This window comes from Odocoileus virginianus, chromosome 21 (genome assembly GCF_023699985.2).
Source record: "Odocoileus virginianus isolate 20LAN1187 ecotype Illinois chromosome 21, Ovbor_1.2, whole genome shotgun sequence".
NCBI classification, from domain to species: Eukaryota; Metazoa; Chordata; class Mammalia; order Artiodactyla; family Cervidae; genus Odocoileus; species Odocoileus virginianus.
The window spans coordinates 46,462,733-46,488,250 of NC_069694.1; the positions used below are offsets into that span (position 1 = coordinate 46,462,733).

The 25,518-nt window shown below is 36.4% G+C and overlaps 1 protein-coding gene across 1 annotated transcript in view; it reads right to left on the reverse strand.

Annotated features, from left to right (window-relative positions):
* COL25A1 (collagen type XXV alpha 1 chain) overlaps positions 1-25,518 on the reverse strand; it is a 503,516-nt gene that overhangs the window by 32,130 nt on the left and 445,868 nt on the right. Inside the window, exons 20-28 of the mRNA XM_070452267.1 lie at positions 20,295-20,363; positions 17,693-17,737; positions 16,668-16,745; positions 10,945-10,968; positions 10,270-10,314; positions 6,179-6,223; positions 3,928-4,008; positions 3,022-3,084; positions 2,332-2,382 (exon numbers count right to left, since the gene is read on the reverse strand). Coding sequence (XP_070308368.1) covers positions 2,332-2,382; positions 3,022-3,084; positions 3,928-4,008; positions 6,179-6,223; positions 10,270-10,314; positions 10,945-10,968; positions 16,668-16,745; positions 17,693-17,737; positions 20,295-20,363 — 501 coding nt within the window. The remainder of the gene's footprint in view (positions 1-2,331; positions 2,383-3,021; positions 3,085-3,927; positions 4,009-6,178; positions 6,224-10,269; positions 10,315-10,944; positions 10,969-16,667; positions 16,746-17,692; positions 17,738-20,294; positions 20,364-25,518) is intronic.

The following is a 25,518-nucleotide window of genomic DNA, read 5'->3' on the forward strand; positions in this document are numbered from 1 at the left end:
GTAGTAACAAAAGAGATGTAAAACAAGAATCTTGTTTGATCTACAGCTAGAGGCAGGCCAGTGGGTATTAACACTCAGTGAAAGTTCCTTCCAGCTCTTGGATGGCTCTGTAATAGGAAATTCATTAATAGCAATTCTTTCTGCTGAGCATCTCTGACAGGGAGAGGGGAATCTGCCAGGGTTACAAGGGAGGGAAAAAAAAAAAAAACAACACAGAAAAAAGTGTTTGTGAACCCGTACTACTTATATTTCTCAAATTCCCATTAAAAAAAAATCTAGGTGGACTATGTGAGCTACATTATGAATTTATATGAAGTAGAGGTCAACCTTAAAAGACAGAAATTTGCTAAAAATAAGTTTGGAACTCTAAGTACCAGTAGAGGAGATCTTTTCAGTTATTAACTCCTCTAACCCCAAGCTTTTGAAAAATCTAGAGGAGGAAGAAAGTGAGGAGACGACAGTCAAGTCTGGAACCCTGTTGGATCATTTCTTTAATTTAAGGCTAAGAAAAGGATTCCAGGAGAGGAGTGCTAAACATTATTATTTAGAATGCATTTATTTTTACAGAGATGAATTATTCAAGGCTCAAATGTAATAACTGTTTACCAATGGAAGTCATAACATATCCATGAGTCAGGGCTTTTCCCATTTATTGTGTGGAAAATCTAAATATAGAGACTAATTAGCTAAGCTAAATTAACTAAATAAAGGTTACTGTGGATTGCATTAAATTTCTAGTCATTTAAATGAACAATTTGGAGATAGGAGTATTTAAATACTTGTCAGCAAAATCACACAAGAGGAAAAAGTTTTGTTTTTTTTTTAAATCAAGCAATAGATAGATTTGTTATACATGTCTACTTTGGAATAACACTTTCCCTTTGAATAAGTTGTGGATAAACATTTTCAGGAAGTGGTCATTTTATCAAGTATTATTTCATTTTAGAAGTGGTTTTAAATTCCTTTAAACTAATTAATTTTGTAATATGAATGGATATAGCATTTTAAATTTAATTTTCTAACAAAGGGGTGGGAGTACAGAAAAGCCAAAAGTATGCCATTTTCTTGATTCTTAAGGAAATGTTTAGTTTTTAAAAAATATGGTTAATTATAACTGTTCTGTGGTATGAAATAGAAACCCAGTAGATGAGTGGGATCTGGTGCTATGCTCTGTGGTTTAGACCATTCCAATGAAGCTCTTTCTTGGAGCACAACTGGAGGCAAGAGTGACTGACCTACTGTTTAATCTCTGGGATCGAAGACATATGGTTTATTGAGACACCTTTGAGACGAATGTGACCTAAGAGGCTGCCTGACTTGCTCCCCAACCTGTCCCAGTCAAAAGCACTTGAAGCACTCTGCCTTCTAGTTCCAGCCTTCATACAGTGGTCATTAGGTAGACATTTGGAGAATTATGCTGGTTTAACGACTACCTTCTTCACCGAACATGAATTCTACGAGGACATAGTCATTTCTCCACTGGTCACTGAAAGATGTCTGCAGTGAACACTGTATTTGCCAAAGTATGTAAAAGGGAAAAGAAAAAGATCCAACAATATATTACCATGTCATGTGTACAAGTGAATTCTGTTATCATATTGTTTTATAAACGTTCTTAATGGATGTTTCATTAAAGTGTCACAACCCTCAAAGTTGGTTAGAAACATGGAATTCCCTGGTGGTCCAGTGGTTGGGACTCTGAGCTCTCACTACTGAGGACCCAGGTTGAGTTCTTGGTCAGAGAATGAAAATCTCGAAAGTCACGCAGGGCTCAGACCCCTCTCTCCCACTGAAGTTTGTTAAAAAACATTCATTAATAGCTACAATTATTAATCTTCTTGTATTAAAGGCCTAGAACAGTGACTGGTTAAAATGATTTTTCAGTGTTCATACTATGTGAAAGTGAAGTGGTAGTTGGTCCGTCATGTCCAACTCTTTGCGACCCTACAGACTATAGCTGCCAGGATCCTCTGTCCATGTAATTCTCTAGGCAAGAATACTGGAGATCCCTTCTCCAGGGGATCTCCTGATCCAAGGATCGAATGGGGGTCTCCCACATTGCAGATTCTTTATGGTGTTAGTCACCAGAGGGGTACAGTAAACTTGCCGAACCCATTTCTTCAAATCTCCTATCACAAAACTACCCTATTGCTTTCCAACATATATGTTTGGGAGAGTGAAAGACAACGCTGTAAAATCAGAAAAGCACCTCCTATTTTCTGCCTGGGAAGCACCAGATACAAGCTGGCTGCTTTGAGGGATGAGTTCATGTTTTCTCTGGAGGTATGCTCTTAAACAAATGATTCCATTTTGGAGAGAAGGGAAACTTACCATGGGGCCTGGTGGGCCATGGGGACCTGGTGGGCCTGGTGGGCCTATGACCTGCATGTCAGGAAAATAAACATGGATTTGGTCACTTCATTTAGATAAGGCAGTTAGGCTTGAGTCTCAAGCTAGGGTTCTGCTAAGGCCATTAATGGTTGCAGACGAGGGATACTGGAAGAAGTAATGTGCTTGATTCTCTACATTTGGAAATTCATTTGTGAGAGAAAAAAAAAACCCTAAAAAAAAAATAGTTGTTCTACAAAAGCCAGAATAAATCAAAAGCACATTAAAAGAAAAGGAAGCAACTGATTAGCAAGAAATGCTATAATGCTACAACCACGATCAAACTCTCAAATATTTCACTAAGCAACAACAGGGGCTCTGGAGAAAAAAAACAAGAAAAAACATAGGTTCTACATTCACAGAGCTCGACCCACAAGCATCGTGGGAAAACCATTGATTTTCTCCTCAGGATTAGACAGTCCTCTGAAAAACTGCTTCTAACTCAGACCTCTGAGACACTTTTGTCTCTTCCTGTACGAGGCTGACAGATATTTCTTCTATAGTTTGACAGACCAAGAGGATCATCGTCTTGATACTGTTGATAAGCCATCTGGCATGGGCTGAAGTTGGTGAATAATTGGCCCATTTCAGGGTTTTTTGGGAACCATGAACGTTGAACCACCACGGACTTACGGAAGGGCCCTGTGGACCTGGCAATCCTGAGTCTCCTTTTTCTCCTTTCATTCCATTGGCACCCTACAAATAACCATTAAGAGTGGAGCTGGTCAAGTTACTTGCAAAGTATAAGGAACGGCTGAATTTTCTCCCCAAATCCATCATCCTCTTGAAATTTTTATAATATCATGCACATGATATATAAGACAAGGATTTATCTTCTTGCATTTTAGTTTCAAGCTAAGTAGCAAAGGATTAGCTAGGATTGTGGATGATTTGTGAAATAAACTATAAGGTAAATAAAAACTAAGTTATGCTTGATGGGTTATATTATACATTGCTAAATATGTCCTATTATAACTATTATATTTTAATGGTGGTGCTGACTTTAAATAGTAGTCTTTTAGTTTTAACTGACATTTATGCATTTCCTTGTTTTAAAAAAATGATCTAGGGCAGTGAGGTTTTCTATATTTTTTTCCTATATTTTTCTAAATTTACCTCTCCAAATTCTCAGTAAAAATTATGGGGAAAGCCATAAAAACATCCCCATAATACTGCACACATAAAGAGAATACTTTCAATTGTAATTTGTTTTTAATTATTCTGTATTTTTTGGTTTTAAAATTATGATTTATTTAAAAATGATCAGTTACACCTTATGTTAATGACCAACACTATTTTACTATCTTCTAGTGAAAATAATTCAAGAAAACATAAAGGTTTATTTTGTAATTCATTTGGTTAGATGCTTTAAAACTTCTTCCAGTGCCTTAGTTGTAGTTATTAACCAAAAATACTTCAAATATTTAAAAATAAAAGCATTATATAAATCATTGGATGAGGCTGCAGCTAATAATACAACTATTTTCTGATTATTTAATATATCTCAATATGAACACATCTTTAAAAGTATAAACATACCGGTAGTCCAGGAAGTCCAATTCCTCCTTTTTCACCTGGCATACCTGGGTCCCCCATGTCTCCCTTTGAGCCTTTGAGTCCCTACAAATGACATGATTTGCACTTAAGAATCATACTGACCATTGATGGTGACATAGTAGGGAAAATAGAATTCCAGGTCAATTTTGTCAACAAATGGATCCTATGCTGAGATGACTATGATTTTCATTTTTAGGTAGAGTTATCTCTTATAGCAACCTTCTACATTAATCACTACAATCTCCACTTGTAATGGAAGAGATTAAATTCTATTACTTAGGCCATTTAAGTATGAAAAGCATAAGCGTAAGTGTTGATGTCACTTCTTCTGATTCCACATTTTTACCTGGTAGCTAATTCTATGTCATCAGTTCTGAAAACAACTTAATGGATTTAATGCATAACAGAACAGTACACATTTTGAACCAGGACCTAGTGTTACAGTAACAAAGGTACAAATAAATTTCTCCCATCTCCATTCATTATACATTCCCTACCCTTTCTTAAGTGTAGGCAGAAGTTCCTGTCACCAGTTTTCAATGGTTAAGTCTACAGACTGGGAGGTCATTCATTACACACTCATGTTCAATTAATGCTTAGAAATACTGCCACTTTGTATTCTCATTTTGTTCTCATGACATCTCTATGAGGTCATCCAGGATGTGATTTTTATTCTTGTTTTACAGTAAGGAAATAGATATATGTGGATTCTGAAGGCAAACATAGGAATTTTGCAATACTAATACTGAAATTAATGTACATCATTAAGCATTTTCACCCAAGGAGGCTTACCACACTATGACCAGATGGCCCACTCTTCAGTAGAGATGATCATAGCTATTTTAGTTATGATTATAGTGCTTCCGGGTTGCAGTAACCTGTTCAACTTTCCTGTACTAAAAACTACTTAAGGACAGGAAGGTTCTTTTCTTGTTAGTTACATCTATTTCATAGCACCTACTTCAGAGTCATCTATTAGGAGGACGGGTGGGTACCTAAATAGATAGATGGATCTCAAAGCTAATCAGATCCTGGTTGGTTTTAGGAATCTAGTAATAGCAGCAGGATAGCCAACCCAATGGACCTAGTATAAAAGATTTTGTAAAGCCTATAGAAAAAAATTCAGCTATTGTATGTGTAGGGATGTCTATGTAGTATGTTATAATGTATATCAAATTATTTATAATGATTAACTGGGGAAAAACCACTGGGTTTTTAAATGCTAATGTGATCTCTGATGGATACAGCAGATCATCTAAAGTCTTTTTTTAGCTACCACATGTTAACTTAGTGTGACATTATATGATTTCAATATACAACTCCGATATTAAAATAACTCTTCTCTTAATTTACTGATCTAATACAAACTTCTGAGGAGTTTATTCCACAAGCTGTATAAATAATGTCCTTGGTTTCTTATGATCTTGATTTTAGTCATTTCTTGGGTAAATTATGGAAGCCCAGGAAACATCAGATATCTTGAAACTAATTCTTGTGATTAGACTCTCTGAATATTGGATATTGTCTACATTCGCCTGGTCAGATTCATTTCTTTCAGGGGTGAGCAAACCATGGCGCAGGGCCAAATTCAGCTCAGGAATTGTTTTTGTACAGGCCGGATGTTTAAAATAAATTTTAAAAATTTGATAGAGAATGTATATGGTCTGTAAAGCCTAAAACATTTGCTCTCTGGTCCTTCACAGAGAATGTTTGCCAATCTCTGTGTTAGGGGGAAACCCTCAGAGATACTGTTCATATTCTACAAAGCTACAAGTGTCCTGCTTGTTTCTGTCTTTTCTAATGATCTAGAAAATTAGCTGTAATCTTTATTTGGGAAAATAAAACAATATCGAAATAACATGTGTAAGCAATATCTAGTTTTGTAGAAACTATGGTCACAGATTTAAATCTTAATTTGTATTCACTGATAAGAATTAGATAATTCTTACTAAATTGGTAATGATCTTACAAGTCTAATAAAAATTCATGGATATGTCATTGGTAGACTGATCAGAGTTATTAAGACAAATCTAAGGTATCCTATAACCGGTATGTCTCTACAAAGAAAAGCAATGTCTACTTTAAAACTAATTGCTTTTTAAAGCTAATGTAGTCTCTAGAACAGAAGGTAAAAAAAAAAGAGAATATTATATATCAACAGTGTCTTCAAACCTATAATAAAAGGTAATTAATAATGATGCTTTAAATGACAGTATATAGCTTGGAAAATTACCTGCTCTCCATCAACTCCTGGGACTCCCGGGGATCCTGGCTCTCCCTGTTAAGATAAAAATTAATGGCTAGCTTCTTATTTATTATTGGTAGCATACTACACTAAAAATGATGCAAAAAAATGATGCTAGTTGGTAACAGTACAATTTACCTTTCAGCAAATGCATCCTAACTTGAATATGTTATTACATCATACCACATCATTACACAAAGTGAAATAACATTTTTTTACTATTATGTATAATAATATTTATCCATAGCTAATTAAGATCCAGCATTTAAAAAAAAATTTTATACCCTCATGTGAGATTCAGGCTAAAAAAATTGCTATCATTTGATGGCAGAGCATATCCTATAGCAACAACCTATATGCCTCAATTAGTTAATTTTTTTCTCCTTAAACAATCTGTATAATGTCTCTTATTTTCAAATTTGAGAAAAGAGCAAAAACATAGCAGTTAACTTAAGAAAAAATAACATGCAAGGGCACATACATTTATAATATTTTACCTGGCATTGTTTGAACAGTGAATACAAATTCATAATGATTGTGAATGTGCTATTTCCAGATAAGCCTCATTGAAGGACATAATAAATCAGATAATATCTTAATCTGAATAAAATTACTTTGGGATCAATTCAATTTCCTATACTATGCTAGGAATGAACTAAAGTTACTATTCATAGTATGATTTATTAGAACCCTTGACAAACCTCAGATATATGAATTTATTTTTCTTAACTGAAGATGTTCCATTAAAAACAAATTTAAACAATGTGCTAGAGATTTACTCAAACAACAAATGTCCAGTCACCTTTCAATCAGAAACATACTGAACAACCAAATTCTTTGAAAATACAAGATATTATATCAATGGGTCATTTAGGTGGATCTCATTATAAATATCTCTGATTTCCACACCATGGAAACTTTGTAAAACCAGTTCTTCGGAGTGAGTGAATGGCTTGCCTCACAGACAGATTTCCAAGGGAGTTGACTTGAGGCTGTTTTTCTAGAAAGGCTTGTTTGGTGATGTTATAAACCACAATATTGAAATGGTTAGAGCTTCTTTCCCTGGTAAAAACTTTAAGAGCTGTTTGGCCATAGTGTGAAATTTGATCCTTCCAAATGTTAAAGGAAGGCATGACAAACAAATGAAAAAAGAAAAAAACTTTTTTTTTTCCTTTAAATTCTAGATTCCCTGCTCTTTGTGGCAGTGGCAAAGTTTATTCTGCCACAATCAAGTCTGCTGAGGTTGGATGCAACTGGTTAAGCCCTAGTTTCATGCAATCTGAATATCTGTCAGCACTCTGGGTTGGATAATGGTTGCTACACTTTTCCTTTCAAAATGTGACTCACAAATGTTTAAAAGAAAAATACAATTCATGAATTATTTATCCTTCACCCACCAAATGTAGTTTGTAAAGTAATTTGATGTATAGGTCTTCCCAGGTGGCGCTAGTGGTAAAGAACCCACCTGCCAATGCAGGAGACATAGAGATTCCCTGGGTTGGGAAGATCCCCTGGAGGTGGGCATGGCAACCCACTCCAGTATTCTTGCCTGGAGAATCCCATGAACAGAGGAACCAGGCGGGCCACAGTCCACAGGGTTGCAGAGAGTCAGACACTACTGAAGCAACTTAGCTTGCACATTTGATATATAAGAAGTCAAACAGCCCTTGTTTGATAAAGAAAGGAGAAATACTAATTGACTTGGTTCACATTCAGTCTGAGGCTCTGAGTCCTGAGCCGGAATGAGTTTTATATTTGACTCACACTGCATTTGCTGACTCCAGGTCATAGGCACATCTCACTCCAATTATCCCAGCTTTCTCAAGGGGAACTCATGGAAAGCATCAAAGACTGTATCAGCTAACCCAGGATCCCAATTACAAGATCATTGTCAGGTCTATGAGGTGGGCCAGAGTGCCAGCAAGGTGGGAAGGGTAGCAGGTAAGAGGTAAAGGCGGATGACTAACCCCATCCCCACCCCACTTGTCTAGACATTCATTTGACAATTTCTGTTGCCTTTCACTTTCAGTTCAAAGTCATTCTTGACCCCAAGGCAGAGAGCACACTTCCTATATGCTTCTTACCCCAGGCACTTACTCTATTTACTAATAACTGTGCCTTTACTTTCCTTTCTCCATCTTTGAACTGAGAGCTCCTTGTTGAAACCCCTTATCATATCCTCCTATCTTTACTAGGTATTAGTACTTATCATGGAATAGAGGTCCACCAATTAATTATTGATTGATATGATTAATAAATCAATAGTTGAATTATAAAGCACAGGGGATGTACATTTTAACAACATAGATTTCTTGACTAGGTAGTCCTTCTTGCCTCTTTTGGGTCAAGTCCTTTTGGGCTTCAGCAGGCCTCAGCTATAAAGAAGAGTCAAGTCTCAAGTTTTTTGAAGTTTGTACAGAATAAGGCACACATTTAGCATTGAGGACACTTTTGCTTCTGGAGACTTAGTCAAGTGAGGGGATAAAGCAAAAACTCAGACCTTGGTTGACTCTACAAAGAGAAAAAAGGAATCTGCAGATTTTCTTTTAGATTTTCTAGTCTAGCTCACCAAGATATTAAAGAACAGGGATCCAACGACTTTTGCATAGCACATCAAATACTGCAATGGGACTACAGTTCATTAATTTATTTTATCAAAGAAGAGATAGACTATTTTAATTTAATGACACAAACTACTCTGTATGTCATGATTGTCATCATCTCTTTAAGGAACCTCTAGATGCACATACTATTTAAGTTCTATTTCTTTAAAAAATCTTTCTTGTCTCTAAAATAACTGAAATAATCTATATTACAAAAATTACAATCTATACTATTAATATTTTAAATAAATTATGTAATTTAAACCAGAAAGTTTAATTTTTTGTGTGTGTAAATTTAGTGAATTATGTTAAATGTTCAAATCTAGAAAAAAAATAAAGAATAGGGATCCAGGCAAACTTGTTTACCAGGAACATAGGCTGTATATTATTGGGTCATTTTTTTGTGTTATATCTCTTAGGGACCAGAATGTGGTGGAGAAATAAAAAGTAAAAAATCCCCAAACTTACATTAATGTTATACATGAAATCTGTTTGAAATTAGAGTCTATGTTCTAAATATATCCCACATAGGCAAGGATCTTAGTAATATTTTACTCCGTGTTCCTTTTTCTAATAGAAAAGTAATTGTTTCTATGTGCTAGCTTTCTGTTTTTAAGTATCTTGAAAGAGAAAAGTACAAAAACTGATGTGTGCATTTGTGTGTGTGTGATAGATTTTGCAAATAAACTGCCTTAAGAGGCACAAACAAAAGATGGATTTTGACACCACTTGAATCACCTACAAAAAACCCAATGACAAAGTCATATTTCAACATATGTAGTTCAGTCCTGAAAAGACAGAATTGCTGGCCATGTGTTAACTGATTGAGCATGGTTGAATAAGCTTTAGTTTGGAGAGGAAAAGCTAATGCTATTAACAAATTTTTGATATAATCAAGTAATTTTGTTCCTTCTGTTTATAGTTGGTATGTTTTATTAGATGAAGTTTAGATGGCAGAACAATTGAATATATATACAGTATACAGTGTTGTAAACATGACTGAAAATGGTTTCTAAAATAATCATTTGTGAATGTGTCATGCTGAAGCTTTTCTTGTTCTTTTTATTACAAAAGAATTGAAGATAAAGATCTTTTTTAATGTCAGAGCAAATCTTCCTTCAATCCTTCTCTATTTAAACATTTGCCTTTTTTCCATATACCACATTAGGTATTTCTCTACACTTACCATTTCTGTAAAACTTATTTCTCTTTTGCTTAATACTCTGTTTTTCTGAGTGTTCTCCTTCTAAATTTAATGCCATTTCTATTTATTTCACGTCTTTCCTAATTTTTATTTTTTTCTGATTCCTCTTCCTTCAGTCCAGAACTCAGTTTCTATTTTCACCTCTCTTAAGCAATATTGCTGATCTCAGCTCCTCCAGTATTTCGTAAGACTGATTTTCAAAGACACATATATTTAATATGGATTCTCTGCACCATATGTAGTAAATGGAAACAAATAAAACAAAGAATAACCTTTGGCCCTTGCAGTCCTTGAGGTCCAGGTGGTCCAGGGGGACCCTAAATCCAGAAAAGACAAAGTTTTAAAAGATAGCAACTATCTGTATTAAAATGTATGCTTTAAATAATAAGCACATGATACACTTCCCTAATTTCTATCATAATCACATATCCTCCAGTATTGATTTGAAAAGAGGAAACATTTCACTGGTTAGAGAATTATAAAAACTACCTACATATATGCAAAAAAAACCCCCACAAAACCCACCATATTTGGGTTAAAATAATGCTCTCAAGCTGATTTGTAAAACAATATAAAATCATTGCTGCCCTGTTCCACATTCATCTTTCAGGGTTGAATTAACATCCTAATGTTTCCTCTGTTTCTAGAAACACTTCTCCCACCCGCCACAAATGCTTTAATTTTCCAAACACTAAAGAACAAAGCTGTATTATTGAGATAAGGCCAAAGACTTTTAAGAAAAATAGCAATAAATTTTTTCTTGACTTTTTTTTTAACTAAGCAGACAAAGTGATTCAACTGGGGCAAATGTTGTAAGAGGTTATTGACATAAGAAAACATATTAACTATCAGATAAAAACAGTGGCTACATTAGTACCATTATGACCGGCATGCATCAACATTGAATACAAAGTCACAAACCACAGAAATCATGCAATAGGAGTTACCGTGACTGTTAACGTGGTAATCCTCTGTTGGGAAAATGTATTGATAAAGACAGTTACCTAATTGTGTGCCAAAGTACAGTAATACATTTCCGAAATAAGCAACTTTTGGATTATGTTTTGGTAAGAACTGACAAGAAACTGAGAACATATCCTATTTTTGAACGAATATCATAGATTGTAAAGGTTCTTTTTACAAATTATTTTTAGAATTTTATTTAAAACCCTGTGGATAAAGGAGAAAGAAAATGTCAAAATTTTAATTCACTTGACTTAAATTATGAAGTAAAATAGTATGCACCTGTGGTTTGTCAGCATAACTGTGAGCTAAGAAACTTTGCTATTCATAAAAGCTCTATTTCTAGGGCACCTTGATTAGAGAAAATGAAATATCTAACTGTATAAGTCATGCTTTTGTCTTTTAGATTGTATCTTGTTTGTTGCATTATAATTAGCTTAAGTGTGTGTGTGTGTGTTTGTGACATGACTAAGATAGGAACTGACATGGGATTCACCTTGTTTCTGAAAGCAAAGGGCTTGACTACTGGGTCAAAATATGTTCTCTCAAAGTGTGAATCTCTAAAACAGCCAATTCCTAATCCACAAAATGTTTTTGCATTAAGATTTTCTAGTCTAAGTGTTATACAAAAACTTCTGTAAGGCCTTTTCTTCTTTTCTTTTTTGATGATTTAAAAAAGCTTTTTTTCTTAAGAATTCTTTATTTTTGACTGAGCTTGGTCTCCATTGTGGTGCACAGGCTCTCCCTAGTTGCAGCAACCAGAGGCTACTTGCTAGTTGAGGCTTCTCACTGCGGAGGCTTCTCTCGTTGCGGAGCACGGACAGTATTAGTGATGCTCGGGTTTAGCTGCCCCCGAAGCCCTGTGCCACTTTTACGGGATTTTAGAGGGGAGAACATTTTCTATTAGGAGCTCTGGTCCTAGAAAAAAACACTGTCCAATTACATGTGAACTTGTGAATATCAGTCAGAATATCCATCCCTTTGTCTTCCACTACTCCATCAGTTCAGTTCAGTTAAGTGGCTCAGTTGTGTCCGACTCTTTGTGACCCATGGACTGCACCATGCCAGGCTTCCCTGTCCATCACCAACCGTTACTCCATTCCATGATCTAATTCAAGGTGCTGTTTTTATTGTGTTGTAAAAAATAATTTTAACATTATCCATCTATCTCACTTCAGACACTTGAGTTTTTAGTGATATAGTGTCATCATTTCTTAGAAACAATGTATTTATGGACATGTAGAGATGGTTCAAGTTTGTATTCTATGGTAAAATCAGTCATAGTCATTACAGCTTCAGAGAGAACAGGGTAGGAAAAAACAACCCAGCGCTTTTAAGGTAAAAGGCAAAATGGCCACAAACTGGGGGCAAGGTTATAAAAAAATCAAGGTCCAGATTTTTATACCATCATATATATGTAACATAAGATACCACTTATTTTATACTTAAAGGATTCACCTGGAGCAAGAGTTTAGTTTATGGTTATGGGAAAGCTACTTCTCAGCTCCTGTATATAGATGAGTCATTTTTTAAAGGCTATTAGAAAATTACTGAGCAGAAATAATTTACTTGCCATAGCCTTCCAACTAAAAATTCTTTCTTTTTTTTTTTAAACTAGAAAGTGAATCCCGAAAAGCTTAGAAAGGGGGGTAGTTTAAAATTTGAACTCTCAGAAGTTTTCCAATCTGTGCCATATATGCTTCATTTTCCACCTAAATGCAAAACTAGTTTGTCTTCTTTTTAAATTTAAGGATAACAACATGTTTTATAATGAATTGCATAAATGAAAGAATATTATTATTGGAAACTGAACTATTGAACAGATGGGGCTTAAATGACTTTGTTAAATAACTATATCTGTGAGACCTAAAAATCATACAGGGTAGTTTCCACTCAGTTAACAGAAGAACAAATGACAGGAAACTAAGCTAACTTCTCAAAAACATAATTTTTACTGCCATCCTGAAGAACCAGTATGTAGACACTCAAGGACTTCGCAAATATGTTGGCTCACTTTGGATTTCTTGTATGTGGTTCCTCTAAGTTAACACGACATAAACTCAGCAGGGCTCTCTGCTGAACTTCAGTAATGATTTGAAAACCAGAATTTTGGGTAGTGATGGAGAAAGTCATGTCATTCTCTACTGAGCTGCGATGTGAAATGGAAGGCATGAGATAGAAAAGCTGTAAATTGGTTGAAAGCTAGCAAGATGCTGGGTGATTTATTCTCTGAGATGCTAATGTGAATCTCTTTAGGATTAATGGTTATTTTCTTTCAAGTCTTATAATGAAGCAAGCTTAAAATCACCTCTGATTTACCCTAGAGAACAGGTTCAGTTTATATGGTGTTGAGAAATTTTAAAAGCTTGAGTTAGAGCTTTTAAGAGCTTTTAAATGAAAAGGTTTTGCTGCTAATTGTGGAAACATAATCACCTTAAAAAAAATAAATGACTTATGACAAATGTCCATGTAAATACAGGCATACCTTGGAGATATTGTGGGTTAGGGTTTCAGACCACCGAAATAAAGTGAATATTGCAATAAAGCAAGTCATACAAATTTTTGATTTACCAGTGTAAGTAAAAGTTATGTTTAAACTGTAATGTGGTCTATTAAGTGTGCAATAGCATTATGTCTAAAGAACAATATACATACCCTAATTGAAAAATACTTTATAGCTCAAGGATATATTGTACAATAACCAATATTTTATAATAACTATAACCTTTGAAAATGACAAATCAGTATATTGCTCACCTGTAACTTATGTAACATTGTACATTAACTATACTTTAATAAAAATACTTTAACACTAAAAAATGCTAACTATCATCTGAATGTTCAGAGAGTCATAATCTTTTTGCAACCGTAACATCAAAGATCACTGATCACAAGGAGTTCCCTGGTGGTCCAGTGGGCTGGGGTTTGATCCTTGGTCAGGGAACTAAGATCCTGCAAGCCACGTGGTGGGCCAGGGAAAAAAAAATCACAGATCACCATAACAAATATAATCAAAATCAACAAATTTGCAATATTGTGAGAATTACCAAAATGTGGCAGAAAAACATGTAGTGAGTAAATGCTACTGGAAAAAAGGAGCCAATAGACTTGCTTGGCACAGGGTTGCCATAAACTTTCAATTTGTAAAAAAAAAAAAGAAAAAGTGCAGTATCTTCAAATTGCATTCAAGTGAAGCACAATAAAAGGAGGTATGCCTGTAACAATTTTCAATAGAGGTAACAATAAACAGTCCTAAATATTCATTGAAAAGACTGATGCTAAAGTTGAAGCTCCAATACTTTGTCCACCTGATGTGAAGAACTGACTCATTGGAAAAGACCCTGATGCTGGGAAAGATTGAAGGCAAGAGAAGAATGGGGCAACACAGGATGAGAGGGTTGGATGGCATCACTGACTCGATGGCCATGAGTTTGAGAAAGCTCCATGAGTTGGTGATGGACAGGAAAGCCTGGTGTGCTGCAGTCCATGGGGTCACAAAGAGTCGGACACGACTGAGAGACTGAACTGACTGACTGAGGATTGAGATATAAACTGAACTAGTTGGTTGTGATGGATACTGACTGGCTTACAGTCATATAGAACTCAAGGTGAAAAAAGAAAGTGAGTGCACATCTCTTCTTTCATATTAAGATGTAGGTATTAGATTTTTTTAAAAAGTACAGTGTATTCAGGCACATCAACAAAGTATATTCAGCTCCTAAAAAAAAAAAAACTCTACGCATAATATAGATTTTATGGATCTCAAAAAAGATCCATTTAGAAACATTTTTATTTTATAGATCAGATCAATGAAATAGAGACATTTTGCGATTTCCCCAAAGGGACACACCCAGTTAATAACAGAGGGCAAATCAAAGCAGATTTTGGTTTTAGACTAAGGGTAGTCTGCTTCATGCCAAGCTCTGTTCATGGAAAGGCTTTAAAACTCTTCCACAATTTTTCCATAAAATGGCCATGGTCAAAAATATTGGAGCATATCTTGGAAGATAAGAGAATGGATACCTCTTAAAGGTAGTTAAAATAGTTGTGGTGCCACTGGAAGCAGTTCAAGGGAAACTGACAATATTGTTCAGAAAGTTGAAAATGAGTCCTTACATTTTATAAGTAAGAACTCTTGACAACATAGTAGGTAACCAAAACTTCCTGTTCTTTTCTTTCTTTATACACGCAGATAGCAACTTCTGGGGAACAGGGGGCAATTTTAGAAAGCAGGTTCTAGAACTTGACAGGAGCCCAGAATCTACTGCTTGAGTTTAATCCACTTGTGGTGAGAAACACCACAAGCTGTTGACTGAACACACTGCCCAAGGGATGTTTCTCCAAGCAGTAAGCATGCTTTTCTTTGTGCTTTACCAGAAGAAGAAAAAGAAATGAAAAATAGGCTTAGCTGAAGATAGCTTCTGTAAAAACTATGTAATAAATGCTTTACTGGTTAAAAATGACAGTTGTAACAAAGGACACATAAAAGTGTAGTAGATCTACCATAATTTGATAATGCTAGTGAAATCATATAGATGGGAAAAAATTCAAGCAAGTACAAAATGGAAAATATTTAAAACAGCTAATTTGACTTTCAAGCAGAGAAATAGATTGTGCTTATGAACTAAGTATAATCACTAATTCAACCAATAACTTTATTTAATATTTACATCCCTAGACCTGGGTTGGACACATTGTGGGAGTCAAAATAACCACACAACAAGGTTTCCATCAACAAGTAATTTACAATTTGGTAAGAGGCAGGACTAAAGTAAATTAGGGGATTTTGGAGAAGAGTTAAATGTTAAACTACTGGGTCCTGACTGCTAATATTTCAAAGGATTCAGAGGAGGAACTCGTCTGGGTGGCAGCAGCGAACAGTTGAAGGGGATTTAGATGGATGAATGAAAGGAAAAAGAGAACCAGGAAAAGAGCGATTTTTATAGATATGATAACTATGTTGTGGAGAAATAAAAACATCTGTATAGAAAAGACAGGGTTATAGGGCCTTAAACATCAGATGGAGACGCTTAGACTTGATAGAGTAGGCAAGGGGTCACTGAGGGTTCTGAACAAACTGGGGTCACCAAAATAGTGATAATTTAGGAAAATCAGAAGAGTAACCCTCTTGACTACCATCTATGTGTTTTTACTTGATGAAAGAAAAAGAACTGCAAAGTAGCAGTATTAAGAAGCAACCATAGGGGACTCATGTGCCAGGCACGTTTCCAAGTATTTAGTCATCTACTTCTCACAACAACCCTATTTATGTTTTGAGGCAGATACTATTATTGTCCTCATTTCATGGAGAACTAAATAACTTGCTCTAGCTCATGCACTTAATAAGCAAGAGACCTGAACCCAGGCAGCTCCAACTCCAGAGCCACAGGGCTCTTAATGGTTTTGCTAAGTTCACTTTTCAAGAAAGGAGACAAAGATAGACAAAACCAATATAAGTTAAACCAGGTAAAACTAAATATGTCTGGTGGTATAAGAAAAATAAAAAGGAAGGATTGAAAAACACTAGGAAATAAAGAGGATAAACTGGGCCAAGGAGAAGAAGCTGGGTTCAAGAGATGAGGGAGAAGGTGTGCTTTGAGTGGTAGAACCCTCTGAGATCTGAGGCAGGTGGAAGGTGATGTTTCCATACATTACACGGGTCTCATCGGTGTCCCTGTCTGTGTCAGGATGGGGAGCAGTCACTTGCCTGCAAGGCTTCGTGGAGGTTGCCATTGTAGTCTATGATTTCGGTGGCTCCTGGATCTCCCTTCTGACCAGGTGGACCCTATGTAAAAATAAACCAAGAGAACATTAGGCTAGGATGGAGAAGGGACTGTGGCAGAAACAGGAATAGTAACACGCATGCTCTCTCTGACCATCAATTCTCGATTGAGGCCCAAATACATGTTAAAATAAATAAATCATGTTCAAAGTTTGTCCTTATTTCAAAGCAGGCAAACTACTTCTATGGTATATTAAAGATATTAAATCAGATAAAAAAGAAAAAAGATTCAATATCAAAAACTGCTCCCTGAAAATTATTATATGTAGGCTAATCTGATTTGACTGATAGAATTTTGCTGGCTTTATCTATATTTATTAAAGCAACCCCTGACATCTTTCTCATCCACACCACAAAGACTGCTTCCTAATTCTTTAAGAAGATAGAACATTATACTATAGGAAACGCTTGCTTTTCCAACAGGAATAGAACTCCATTAAAATTGAATCAAACAGGGAATAAATACATGTGCATATATATATTTTAATATATATATATGGAGGGAATAAATATTTTTAAGATGTCTACCCTACTCAGTAGCTCTGCCACTGAATTTCCATTAGTTATGTCCTAATTCTTTGTGTTTTAAAAAGGTTCTGAAAATTTGGATGATTTCTTTCTTTATAATTGAGTTAATTGAAAAGTGGAAAGTTCTATTGTTAGATGGCTGTGGGTTTGCTACTGGTCATTTAGCAGAGGGAAAGTAGACAGAGTTCTTTACAACTTCTTGCGGAGCTTATCTCATGTGTCCAAATTTACAAACTCAGTGCTCCTAGTGACTACAATAAAAAATAGGGAGAAAGGGAGGGGTAGCAGGAATAATCACAGTAGTCTACCTGCTGTGCTATTATTGGGTATTAGTAATCCAAGTGCCTTGTGAAAAGCCACATAGACACACACTTCAAATCTAGACTTGTTGGAGGCTGAAGCTGTAGATGAGACACACTCACCCTTGGTCCCAGGGCTCCAGAGTCCCCTTTGTCTCCACGATCGCCCTTTCCCCAGTGAAAAGAGAAAAAGAACCTTGTTAGTTAGTAGTGAGGCCAACAGTCCCCAAATATCTCAAATCCAAGGATTTGATATCCAAGTATTTAATCCAAGGATTTAAATCCAAGTATTTACTGTCATTCAGTGCCATCTTTAATATGAACTTTTGAAATGTCAAATAGCAACATGAAATACAATAACCCCTGACATGGCAAACGCTTCTTTAAGATGCCCCTTAAAGTGAATTAAATTTCCCCCTTCAGATGGCAGAGTATCTTGAAACAGCAATACATACAGTACTAATTGTTTACTAGGGACCTTCAAAGGCAAAGCAAGTGGCTTCTAAGACACCTAAAGTTAAGCTTTAATCTCTAGATTGAGCCATGTTCTTGCTTTTATGTGAAGAGATTTGGTGCAAGGGGGAAAAGAGCCAACCAGTTAATGGGTTATCTGTTCTCTAAGAAGAAAAAGTGTGGATAATCAGGACAAGGAAGAGAGAGAGATCAACCAGGAGCCCAGTGTTGGGAGATTTAGGAGGGAAAGGTCCCCCGTGGGTCTCCCTCTGATGATAAGTATCTAAGGAAAACTTGTCTACTTAGGAAGTGCTGAAGAGGGCAGCAGCCTGATAGACTAGGGTGGCTAGGCTGAAGGTCAAGAGCTGGGCAAACCTAGCTCTCTCTCTTTTTTCCAGTGTACTAAGAAAAGTCTTTAAATGTCCATTTATAGTGTTTTTGCCACCTCACCCCTACCCCTGGACAGACACCAGGAATCACCTAAGCCTCAAATTGCAGAATACATCACTAAGAACACTTCAGAAAGTCTCGGAAATCTCAACAGAAAATTTGGAGGAGATATTTGAACCTGTGTAGAACTGAGGGTTCTTTGAAATAGCCTAAAATTTACAGAGCTCTTTTACTAAACAGGATTCAAAGCATTTTTCTGTATCTTTCTACATATCCTTATAAACTGGAATAAGGACCAGTGAAGATAAGCAGTAAAAAGGATTATGATTTTTTTCTATCCACAATATGCTAGTAACACTGACCATAATAATTAAATTTGCTTGAATGGAGAATTATATCTGTTTTCTGCTTTCCCCATTTCCCATGCTACTCATTAATAATAATATGATTCTGCTAATAGTATACAGATTATTTGATAAAGGAGAGAATTTCCATTGGTGGTGAAATTTTAATGCAATGAAGGGAGTCAACTGACTTAAAAGCAAACTATATTTGAACATTTATCACAAAGATAGCCAGGAGATAAAAAATAATATTATATTGCACATAATGTAAACTAAGTAAAGTACTTAATTTTTTCCAAACAAGCTATATTTATGAAACAGGAAGTACATTTTCTCTTAAAGAATGGTCTGAAGCACAGGAACACAAAAACAAGATGAAACAAACCAACTGTCCTGAGATATCATCATAAGGATGAAATTACGGCAATCCCAGTGTACGAAAGAGTTCAATCCAAAATATGACTTTCCTGCGGAAAAGGCAAGAAGCACAGCTCTTGGTGGCCTCATGTTATGTTAAAATGGTTACCCGGTTACTGACCTTTGACCCTTTTGGGCCTCTAGTTCCTGATTCACCTTGTTTCCCCTATTATAGAAGAATATGAAGATGGAAAAGAGAAAATGATAGAGGGAGATAAGAATAGAAAAAAGAAATTAGCAGTGACTCAGAATAATGAAGAAAAATGGAAACACTTTATTTTAACTGCCTTAATTCTATATAAAGTAAACTGTTGCAACACTGAACATAAGTATTATCAGCACACCATTAGTTCACCCCTGGTCTCTTCACCAACCTTCATGTCATCATAATTCTAAAGACTGACCACCCATTGGTGGATGGGAAGAGTTCTCTAGATAATTCTCAGTAGTCTCAAAAGTGTTTGCTTATAAATTTCTTTTCATCAAAGAGGAGGTCATTTCCCAATGTCTCTAGGATGGGTTATTAAAATAAAGTGTTACCACATAGTTTGCAGGAAGTTTAGAGGAATAGATTGAATAGTCAAATAAACCCTTAGTTCTCATATTTTCAAGGTGTTACACACCATCAAGTTACCATGGAAACTAACACAGTCTGGACCCATATTTCCCTCAGTAGGTTTTTGTTTGCTTGTTTATTTTTGTTTTACATATATATTTTTAAATGCAGGGATTTTTTTGTTTTTGGCCATGTCTCTCAGCCTGTGGGATCTTAGCTCCCTGACTAGGGGTTGAACCTGTGCCCTCTGCAGAGTCCTAATCACTGGACTCAGTAGGTTTCAATATGCCTAGAGTGGTAATGTGTTAATGTGATAGTCCCTCCCCATTGACATTTGGATGTGTTATTAAATTTATTGACTGAATAGAACAGAGTAAACTGGAAAAGTTGAACTGTAAAACCCCTTTTAGAAAATAACAAATTGGTATGCATTTCAATGAATTATTTGTGATTTGGGGTTGTTTTGATACCCCTTGAATAATTTTATTTTACTTGCATGTTCTAAAAGTAAGTGGTATACATTTCCAAACTGAGAATGTTGTTTTCCAGTGTGAGAATAACTGACCTTTGGTCCAGGGGCTCCAGGCTCCCCTCGGTCCCCTCGTCCAGGAGGCCCTGCCTCCCCACGTTCGCCCTGCCGCAAATCACAAAATAAGTAAATGGTGACCCATCTTCCCCCAACTGGTCCCTGTAGATCAATGAGTGAGGTGAATAAAACCAAAAAGTAGAAAGTTACTATTTATTTACTACATACTTAGCACTGTATTTTTTTGGAGACCCCCAAAATAAAGTCTGACACTGTTTCCACTGTTTCCCCATCTATTTCCCATGAAGTGATGGGACCAGATGCCATGATCTTAGTTTTCTAAATGTTGAGCTTTAAGCCAACTTTTTCACTCTCCTCTTTCACTTTCATCAAGAGGCTTTTTAGTTCCTCTTCACTTTCTACCATAAGGGTGGTGTCATCTGCATATCTGAGGTTATTGATATTTCTCCTGGCAATCTTGATTCCAGCTTGTGCTTCTTCCAGCCCAGCGTTTCTCATGATGTACTCTTCATATAACTTAAATAAGCAGGTGACAATATACAACCTTGACGTACTCCTTTTCCTATTTGGAACCAGTCTGTTGTTCCATGTCCAGTTCTAACTGTTGCTTACTGACCTGCATATAGGTTTCTCAAGAGGCAGGTCAGGTGGTCTGGTATTCCCATCTCTTGAAGAATTTTCCACAGTTTATTGTGATCCACACAGTCAAAGGCTTTGGCGTAGTCAATAAAGCAGAAATAGATGTTTTTCTGGTACTCTTTTGCTTTTTCAATGATCCAGCAGATGTTGGCAATTTGATCTCTGGTTCCTCGGCCTTTTCGAAAACCAGCTTGAAATTTGGAAGTTCACGGTTCACATATTGCTGAAGCCTGGCTTGGAGAATTTTGAGCATTACTTTACTAGTGTGTGAGATGAGTGCAATTGTGCGGTAGTTTGAGCATTCTTTGGCATTGCCTTTCTTAGGGATTGGAATGAAAACTGACCTTTTCCAGTCCTGTGGCCACTGCTGAGTTTTCCAAATTTTTGGGGCTCCAAAATCACTACAGATGGTGATTGCAGCCATGAAATTAAAAGACGCTTACTCCTTGGAAGGAAAGTTATGACCAACCTAGATAGCATTTTAAAAAGCAGAGACATTACTTTGCCAACAAAGGTCCATCTAGTCAAGGCTATGGTTTTTCCAGTGGTCATGTATGGATGTGAGAGTTGGACTGTGGAGAAAGCTGAGTGCTGAAGAATTGATGCTTTTGAACTGTGGTGTTGGAGAAGACCCTTGAGAGTCCCTTGGACTGCAAGGAGATCCAACCAGTCCATCCTAAAGGAGATCAGTACTGGGTGTTCATCAGAAGGACTGATGCTGAAGCTGAAACTCCAATACTTTGGCCACCTCATGCGAAGTGCTGACTCATTGGAAAAGACCCTGATGCTGGGAGGGGTTGGGGCCAGGAGGAGAAGGGGACGACAGAGGATGGGATGGCTGGATGGCATCACCGACTCGACGGACACGAGTTTGAGTAAACTCCGGGAGTTTGTGATGGACAGGGAGGCCTGGCGTGCTGCGATTGATGGGGTTGCAAAGAGTCGGACATGACTGAACGACTGAACTGAACTGAACTAGCATTGTATTAACCTCAACATGGACCATCTCATTTAAAAATCAAAACAACTATATAGTGCTTGCATTTTCGTCCACATTTTTACAGACGAGGAAATGGTTTGGTAGATGCCTGTCAGACACCTACGTTGGTAAATACAAAGACCTTTAAAGGGAATTGATAAGGGCCATCATTAAGCCTCGCCATAGGCACTAACATAGTCTTCATTCAGCAGTGACTTTTTAAGATCTACTAGGAAGAAGCATGGCAAAATGACTAAGCACCAGGTTTTGTAATTTGACATTCTCTGCTTTAATCCTGGCTCTGTTACTTACCAGGTCTGCGTTTTGGGGGAAATTAGTTAAGTTCTGAAAGCCTCAGTTTCCCCTACAAACTGGAGAAAATTATAGTACTGGTTTCACAACTTAAAATAAAAAGTCCTTGTCACAGAACGAGACATTTAGGTATTACAGTTTTTGCTATATTTATAGAGCTGGGATGGATGATCATGGTCACCGCCCTCAGGGGCCAGTGCTCCAGTAAGATAACAGCCACATGAACAAAATAGTTTAGAGTTAAGGAATAATGTAAAGTCATATGTGAGAGAAGAAGAAACTCCACAGGGTTTTCAACCGGACTGACTTCTTTTGGCTGAGACCTGGGTCAAGTCCTGAAGGATGGGTAGGGTACATTTTACAATTATTGCTATGACTGTGCTTTTGATGAGTGCACACAACACTTTACATGCATTATCCTATTGAGTTCTCAAGACAAATGAGAAAGGTGTTAGTATCCACAGTCTACAGATGAGGAAACTGAAGCTCAGAAAGGTTAAGTAATTTTCCCAAAGCCTTTAATATGGGAGAGCTGTAATTTAGAATGGATTGTACTCAATCTTCAATTTTTGCATAGATGTTTTGGTGTGTAAATATTTTACACACCTCTGGTCATTTTCTTAGGATAAATTCCTAGTGGGGAAATGTCTGTGTCAAAAATAAAAACATTTTAAAATGTTGCCAAATCACGCTCTAGGAAGATGGTTATGTTTCACTGTCTGAACACAGAGTTGAGAGTATTTGGCTTCCTATGTGATGGGTAGAATTTCAATAATCAAACAAGTTTTGACTTCTGGTGATGGCATGTTTACAGATGAGGGATGCACCCTCCTCACTAAAGGATGGATTCATCTTGGAAAGGAAAAGAAAATAGGGTTGGATCTGTTCTGGGTGATGGAGGGCTTTGAATCCCAAGATCTTTATCTGTATCATGCCCCCTTTGGGAAGACTTTGTGGTTTTGCAGGGGAGGTGGGATAGATTAGGGCCAGGACTATGGAAGACTCAGTAAATTTCTCAGTATGAACCAAAAGGAAGTAGGAAAATGGAGAGGCTGGAAGAAGAACAAGGGACTTGACTGGATGTAGGAGATGGAAAAGATGCTCCAGAAGGAATTTTCCAGGGATTAGAAACTGAAGTGCTTCAACTGGTATATAGAATTTACATATATAAATGCTTGGTTATCTGCCTAATATATTACAGATGAATTCTAAAATGGTAACTATAATCTTATTTTAGGGAAGAGCAAAAATCTTAGAAAATCATTTCTCTATAGTATATAAAGTCTATATATGTTTACCTAGATTCACTTATTAACATCATGCCCTTAATTAATTGCTTATTATTCTCTGGAATTACATGGAATTACATGTTTTTTTTTCCTTGCATCCCTTTCTCACACATATTGCAGTGTAAGCTTCAACAGAAACTATTTTTGTTGCATTTAATCTCCATTCTCAAATAGTAGAAAAATGTCTGGCAAAAAATGTGTTGAATTAATGAATAAACAATATTATTCAAAGTTTTCTAAATTATTCATGATAAAGTCCTATTTCTTTAGACTGATGTAGTTTTCTTGCAGGCACTGATACAGATGCTAAGAATACAGCAGCACATAAAACAGGTTTTTAGATACCATTATACATCTTCTTCATTATGCTCTCTCTTCACTGTGTTGGGGATAAAATATGCACTGTTAGTTTTTTTTAAAATCTGAATTTATTGGTACAAATCCAGGCTCTCTACACAACTGGAAAAAGACTAGTATTTGGCTGAAAGAGATTTTTAAATAATCATGATTTTTCCATTATGATACCAATTTCATGTTAGGCAATTTAGCCAAAAATTAACTTCAAAATATTCTTAAATGAATTTCTTATTCACATCCTTTCTTGTGGAACTATAAAGCAATTACAGTACAGTCTTTACTTTTATTGGGAGTGCAAAGTAATATTTGTTATAAAAGTATGGGATCTGTAGAATCAGCCCAGGTTCTTCATGAACAGTAATTAATGTTGACTTTATAGCTCTCCATCTGGAATTTTTTTGACTATGGAACAGTTTAAAACAAATGAACAAAAGAAAGGATATTTAGGGATGAAGTCTACTCTCCAGGGGTCTGTCTGTGTTTCTTCTATTTTTCCTTGTTTTGCAAACAAAATGCCACAAACACTTAGAGATCACATTCACGCCTGGTCCTCTCTGGCAGTGAGCAAGTTTCCCACTTCTTTGCACTCATCCACAAAGCCACCTCTTCTCTGCCTGACTCTGAGGCTGCAAGCCGTACAACAGTTCTGCCGTGAGCACCGGATGCCCGTTATCCTCTTGATCTAGCTCTCTTTATGCCAGAAAGTGCATTTTGTGTGTAAATCTGTTCAGGCTAAAGCAGGCAGTCCTCATATTTTGTTAATAAACTTGTCAGCTCATTATGTGAAGAAGAACTTGCTGAGAAAAGAGCAATTCTGCGTAAATTCGATCGATTTCAGTCTCCCCTAGGCCACGCATAGTTTCCATTTACTAGGGTTAGAGTTATTTTCTCTTGACCAGCGGAAATGAGGACTCCTCTGTCAGAGCAGACCAGGAACATATTTCTTGAGCTCTTGGAAATCATCCTGGCTTATTTCTGGTGAAAGGAATACACACTGAGGCGAAGACTGCTATGGTTTAAAAATAAAAGAATGTAGTTTGATCTAATTTTGCTCTTTCTTTGATTCATGAGTCTGTCATGAATAAAGTTCCATCCTCAGAACGGTACCTTTTTATGTCTTTCCGGGTAGATAAAAAGGGAACCATGGCTCTGACTGTATCCACAGCAACATAATTTTTTATATGGCGGCATACAGATTTTGCTTTCAGGGCCCTCTCTTGGGTTGCCATGTGGAAGATCACAAGATGGTTTTCATTACAGAATTTTTCTGCAGACGTTTTTCAGGATGGATCCTTTCAGGATGAAGCACTAGGAATCTATATGACATCAGTACTTGCCTTTGAAATCTAGGGAGTGATGGGGGAATAGTAATAATGTTTGATTTGTAAGTATGTCTTAAAATGGGTACTGAGGAGCTGGAGTTAATGAGGTCTACCTCTCCTTCTCAGAATTGCCTCACTTTTCCATACAGCCAGAAGACTAACAGCACCACATCAATTTAGGTGCAACTGGGGGACAACTGGAACAACGAATGTATTCCACCATCCTGTTGCCTTGCCTAAGGCTTTCTGGAATTAATTTCCTAGTACTCTAATTTTAATAATATGCTATTTCTATTGGAAGTGTTGGGAATGGGTGCAAAGCTGATTTAGTTCTCTATTAGGCA